The sequence below is a fragment of the Pseudoliparis swirei genome, chromosome 17, assembly GCF_029220125.1.
Source record: "Pseudoliparis swirei isolate HS2019 ecotype Mariana Trench chromosome 17, NWPU_hadal_v1, whole genome shotgun sequence".
Lineage (NCBI taxonomy): Eukaryota > Metazoa > Chordata > Actinopteri > Perciformes > Liparidae > Pseudoliparis > Pseudoliparis swirei.
This window is the reverse complement of record NC_079404.1, coordinates 19,517,057-19,523,546: the sequence shown is the minus strand read 5'-3', so window position 1 is coordinate 19,523,546 and position 6,490 is coordinate 19,517,057. Positions and strand designations below refer to the sequence as shown.

The window sequence follows — 6,490 nt, the reverse complement described above, 5'->3', positions numbered from 1 at the left end:
TCTGTATTGGACACCTGCTGAGAATATTGATCCACTGCTGGTTTCACCATTTTAGCCATCACCAGGCATCAAGCTTTAAACAACCCTGTGTCACTTTATATTGAATACTAATAGCTAAGGCGAGGGAGCCGACTGATTGTGAATATAAATCCATCCCTTTAGGTGAGAAAACAATCAGCCGTATGCATTGTATGCCTGAAATTTGGCTTTTTAATTTTTAAAAGAAGCATCTAGAAAAAGATATGTGTCATAGATTATTTTAGTCTCTCCAAAACATACACACACACACACACACACACACACACCTACACGCACACACACATTTAATTTTCTCTAATAAGCAAGTAGAAGTTTTTTATTTTTTTCAAGTCATTTTGTATAGATTGTCACTATGAATTTGTTTTATTTCATGTCATTAAATTGCATGGAAGTTGTTGGAAAGTATTGGAAATTCAATACTGGGAATATTATCATCACTGTCATGAAACAACTACAAATATGTCACATGTATAACACAAGACACCTGCAGTTATAACGAAGTAAACATTCTACATAAGAGTATGTTATAACTATAAGCTTCAGTATATTGTTTATATTAATCGAATTTAAGCTGCATTATCAATGTTACACAAACACAAAGTCTTCATTATATGGAACTATCATCATCTGTGTGTTCCTAATATATATAATATATATATATATATATAATATAATAGTATATAAACACTTATATACCATCAAATACACAAGCGATTTACTATGTGCTTATAACTGATGCCTCCGATATTGACACTGTTAAATTGAGAGAGCAACATTTTACAATTAAATTATAATTTTTCACTGATTAAGAGCCGCGGCTCTGAGTTTATAAGCAGAAACGTTTCGGTTTTGATAAATGTAAATGTTTTCTCTACCTAAAGGGACACGGTCATCTTCTCCCTGATAACGCCTCTTAAAGAGTCCAATTTGGGGAGACAGGACGATCCCTGATACGGATCAAGTGCCATCTGTGCCCAATTTACTTTCACGTTGTGGATTATTGAATTTAATTATATGGGTGATTATCGACGAATGCTTTGAGCCCATTAGGAGGTCGTGTGAAACACTAATAGTGTTTGTGTCACGTGAGATTGGAGGGGTGGGTGGAGGGGGGGGGACAGGGGGGGAGACACACGCTTTAAAGACCGCTCTCCGTTCATCTCATTCACGCTGCAAGACTGACAGACAAGAAGTCCACACTCCGAGGGACCACCGCCACACTGATCCGGTTTGATGAAGCAAGCAGGAGACTCAACGATGAGAAGTTACAGTCCACGCGCGTAATTACGCACACCGGTCCGTTTCCTCCTTTAAAAGTGCTTTAAAGGATGCTGGACCCCGAGGACTGTGCAGTGACAATGACGTCCAGTCATAAGATTTCCTTTTCTATAATTGATATATTGGATCCGAACAAATTCAACAGCAAAAGGGGAAGTGAACTTTCCGTCGTCACGGAGAAGTTCCCTGAGCCACAAGAAGAGGGAACACGTTTGGAGTCGGACAGCACTGCAGACGGAGACTTCAGAGTTGAGCGCACGGAAGCAGGTAGAGAAAACAAACCATTTCAGATTACTAGTCCTCTTTATAGTTCTTGATTTATTTCCCCATCGCATCAAAACATTCTGCCTTATTACAAATACGGAACCATACACTATCATGTATATAAACACTTTACTAGTTGAGCATGACTGTAATACATCCTTCGCGATATTACAATAACTCATTTTTGTTGTTGCTCTCGGTCTAGATTAAACAGCAGCAAGTGAGACGCTATTTTCTATCAGATTTATTGTCATCTCTGTGTGACCTTCCCTTAATTTCCAAGGCTGCGTTTCCTTTCAAGGAAGCCACAAAGGCTTGCTCCCAGAGCTCCAGCGTGTGATTGGCACTGGGACAGGCAGGCTAGATAATTGTTTAAATCGTCCCATTGAGGATGCCTCTGCGCGCTTTGATCGATATCCCATTACTGCATCCTGCATATCTCCCTCCAGCACCTTGCAGGTACAAACTTCATACCCCATCCATGTCTGATCCTAAATATCGTTCGATTAAAACTTCCCTTTAAATAGATGACATTTATCGATCCACCCGCAAATATGAAACTCCATTAGCACGTCGCGGCTGAGGTGGCGGAGCTGGATTTAGACGGGATTTCTTTCCGCAACATGACATTCGAGCCGCTGTGTGGTTTATAAATTATTTAAGGATTAGTGACCACGTCTCCCCCTCTCCTCTGAATCTATGCTCAGTTACGCTTCAACTATTTAAACTCAAGCTGTTATAAGGACGAAGTGGAACATCTTGGGACAGTGAAGATACATTTGTTAGAGCAGGTGTACCGTGTTGGCCTTCAGCTTCGACGTTTGACACGTGACTGTCTGGTTTAGGAGCTGTCCCTTCCTTCAGCATCATGGCCCATTTAGCCCATTTAGCCCATTTAAGAAAGAAAGAAAGAAAAGAAATGCACTTTTATTGATCCCGGTATGGAAATTCTTCTATACATTTCACCCATCCTTAGTTATTAACCAGCTTGTAACTCAACACACCATTGAAGGATAGGCCTATCGACATTTTAACTATTATTTCATTTAAATATACTCGTCTTGGATCTTGTCGATCATCTTGAAAATACAGTAAACTAATCGGTTAAATCTATTAATTTTTAAGAACCACCATGGTCTTGACGTCCAACATTTTTGTCCTCTTTTATTAAACACAACATGATGATGTTTCCACCCTCAAAAAGAGTTTGCACCGCTACTCGAAGATGGATAGGGCTTAGGCCTACAGTTGCTCTGAACAAATAGTCAATATTAATACTATATAAATCGAGCAACTCCGAACACCATCCGTGAGATGCTATACGATTCGCTGCAGTGGATTGTAGGATGTGGTGACCAACTCTTTTTATTTGTGTTTACAGGGGAAGAGACAGGAGATGAACACGTTTCATCCTCCGGGCATCAAGCAGTTGTCGAGGACTCCCTTCTGCTTTCCCCACCCACTGAAACCGAGCCCTGTCTCCCTGGGGAGCCGGACGAGGGAGAGGCGGCGGTCACCGAGCGGGATGCCTCTCCGCACAAGCGGCGGCGCCCCGACCAGGCCTGCGCCAAACCGCGGCGCGCCAGAACTGCTTTCACGTACGAGCAACTGGTGGCTCTGGAAAACAAGTTCCGCTCAACTCGGTACCTGTCTGTGTGCGAGAGACTAAACCTGGCCTTGTCCTTGAGTCTGACCGAAACCCAGGTGAAAATCTGGTTCCAGAACAGGAGGACCAAATGGAAAAAGCAGAACCCCGGGGCGGACAGCACCTTGCAGCCGGGCTCCCACTCCTCCCTCATCAACGTCAGTCCAAACCCACACCGGGCAAACCTGCCAGCTTCCAATTAAACTTTCCCAGCTTCAGCTCACAGTGTGATCTCCACACGGCTGGTGTGCTGTCTCCGCCGTCTATTCGTGAACAAAATAACTATTCAGAGATGAACATTTTCTGGCAAGAATCAGTATAACTGCAAAATTGTGAGAAAAGAACCCCCCCCCCCCCCTCTCTGGTTGTTTCAGCTGTTGCCATCTCTCATTACCACTTTCTCAATGAGCGTTCACAATAGGCTGCTGTTTGTCGTGAATCGTTTGTCGTGAACCTTTTCCAAAATGTGAACATCATAACAAAAAGGCTAAATTGGTGACTGAGCCCAACACTTATTCAAACATTCATGCTCCTTTGTAGCTTTGTGAAAAAACTGCACCACGATGCACTGATTGTCTGCCATCGTGATTTGCTGAAACATCTGCTCACACCGTCAAGTTGGCAGCTCATGCATTATCATTTACTGCATACATCTCAAACTGTGGCATCGTACAACCTTCCAATGGCCAGCTGTATGTCTACCTCTCACAGCTCTCGTCTGTTGCCATTTATACAACATGATCAGTGTAACTTAATAAAAAAAAAATCATAAAACATCTGTGTGTTGCTTGTGTTTTAAAAAGTGAACATATTTGAAATGAGAATGAATTGCAGGACATGTTGCATCTCACTTAACATTAATTTGACAACATGTGACATCAGTAATAGTTTTTTAATAGTGTTAGATCATGTCCTTGTGAATGAAATGCTGCCATCTCCTGGGCAACACGATGCCAGAAGAGGAATATTAATCACATTATCACCAGAGACTGAAGAAGACACACATGTTGGTGGAAAGTAAGTAACTATAGTGCAAGTACAAATTTAGCTCCTTGTTCTGGAGTATTCATGTTTCAAGTTGCTGTTTGCATAACTATTCATTATACATTTCAGAGGTAAATGCACTTTTTTAATTCATGAGAGAAGCTACTTTGTAAATAAAGACGTCACACACATGATAAATGTTTTAAAGGTGCTGCATTGTCATCAATTACTGTATATAAATCAAAGCAAACTTGAATTAAAATGATCCAATAAGGGTTCTAAACTGTGTGGCTTTATTAATGGGTGATAAATCAATTGCCGATGCTTTATAGATCAGTTGGATCCAGCAGAACATTTGCTTTCCTTTAATAGTTTTTTAGTTCTTTAACCGACAATAAATAGCTGAATTGTTTGGCCACTTGGACGCAGCAAAAACGAGCTGTGAACGCAGCTTTCAAATACCATCACCTTATATGGTGAAGTTGTCAATAACCAGTTGCCTTATTACTGATCCACAGTCAGCTTTTTCATCACAACATCTGAAACAAAATCTAAGGATGTATTAACAATTATAGCTCCAGACTTGATGTAAAAGAAGCCTTTATAAAGACTTTGTTACCATCTAACTGACCATCTGTCACTGACAACTTGTAGGAATTGAAACATCTGTGATCATTTATAAATAACTTAAATAAAGATACATGACCAATCAAAACAGAGCAGGAGGAGGATTTGGCTTTTTAACCTGATGAGCCAAACATTGTTCTTTTTCAGGGTCCATGAGGAATCTATAAAGCATTCGTCAATCATTTATCAACCATTACTAATGCCATTAGTTATATATTACAAAGCCTTTATAAAAAGTGCATGATTAGAAAGTGTTATGAACATATGTTTTATCATAATATAAAGAGGCAGATTAATGAGCTGAGTTCAGAGCTACTTTTTTAACACTGAAATATACATTTTGCGAATATACTTCTCTAATTTAATGCATGCAAACTCCTAAATTTGCTTCCAACCTTCAGTTTCATAACACAACCACACAGTGTCACCATTTCCTTTCTTACTTTTTACATAATCTCAGATTAAATGCAGACGTGATTGAAAGAAGAGCCTCTATTTATTGGAAATCATGATATCTTATGATTTCTTCTGTTTTAGAATTTGTTCATCTATTTTATGAACTCATTTTCTATGGTTAATATATCGTTATAATATAATAGTCTATGTTTTTCTAGCAATCCCCATTTACCTCATGTCATTTCATTAGGTGTTTATTTTAACCTTGACTTCATACTCAAATGTATGACACTGTGACGTGGCGGCATTTTCAGGAGGGCATGTATGCACATAAAGAGTTAAATAGAAAGATAGAGCCATGCAGATACAGCTCATTGCATACCTGTGAATTCAGTGCACTAAGGTGTAATCAGTGTGGGATCCTGGAAAACACACTCTTCTATTACACTTTATTTACCTACATTTCGACATGTAGCAGGTGTGCATGGGAGACAACATGCACAGACAGCAGCTAACGGTAGGATGATCTGTGCAGGCCGACAGCAGAGGACCGGGAGAGCTTCAAACCCACTGTTAAGCCAGTGTCATTCGTTGGGATTTCTCAAGGGTGTGTTCACTACTTTCATCTACAATATACTTCAATAAGAGGCTTCTGGATATATGTCTGCAGACAGTGAGTGTGCTGCTGGGCGAAGAGACAGGCGGAGAGCAGACGGAGAAAGTCTAGAGTCAATTTTCCTCCTGACATCGGTTTGCAGTTTGAGGTTTGACAAGCATCCTTCAATTAGATGGGATTAGTTACTTGTCACGGGCTAGGCGAAAAATAACCTGTTACTGAGGTGCGGCTGTTAGTGCAGCTTCAATATGAGTTCCCCTCTTTCACATACCTTTTGCAACTGCTGAATCATGAACAACAACAACAAATATTTTTTAAAAAAGGCCTCCTTTGTTGTAGATGTGTTTGTTCTGTAGACATGTCCCCTGCTTTTGTTCAGGGATATTTTTGATTTCAACAAGAACTGGCATGCAGCCGAATAATTTCACAGTTTTGATCAATACTCTGGGAAACACAGCATAAGGAACCCATCCCGTATTCTGGCCTGAGGCGACTGTTTGACAACGTGATGAATAATCACGTCATCTGAGGGGGGTCATTTGGGTCTGGGCGAAGGGGGCGCATGTTTAAAATGGGTTGAGAGCGCCTAGACACGGTCAGATGTTAACAGGGCTTTCATGGCTGTGTGTGTAGATGTGTGC

The 6,490-nt window shown here is 40.6% G+C and overlaps 1 protein-coding gene across 1 annotated transcript; it reads left to right on the top strand.

The window, feature by feature from the left end:
* Positions 1–1,367: 1,367 nt before the first annotated feature.
* Positions 1,368–3,429, top strand: nkx1.2la (NK1 transcription factor related 2-like,a). The gene is made up of 2 exons (XM_056436241.1): positions 1,368–1,584; positions 2,963–3,429. The coding sequence occupies exons 1-2, from the start codon at positions 1,368–1,370 to the stop codon at positions 3,427–3,429; spliced, it is 684 nt and encodes a 227-aa protein (XP_056292216.1).
* Positions 3,430–6,490: the final 3,061 nt, after the last annotated feature.

Bases quoted from the DNA above. Each gene is read 5' to 3' on its own strand.
- nkx1.2la (XM_056436241.1), top strand. From the start codon at position 1,368: ATGCTGGACCCCGAGGACTGTGCAGTGACAATGACGTCCAGTCATAAG. The intron at 1,585-2,962 runs GTAGAGAAAACA...TTGTGTTTACAG, and splicing joins AGTTGAGCGCACGGAAGCAG to GGGAAGAGACAGGAGATGAA.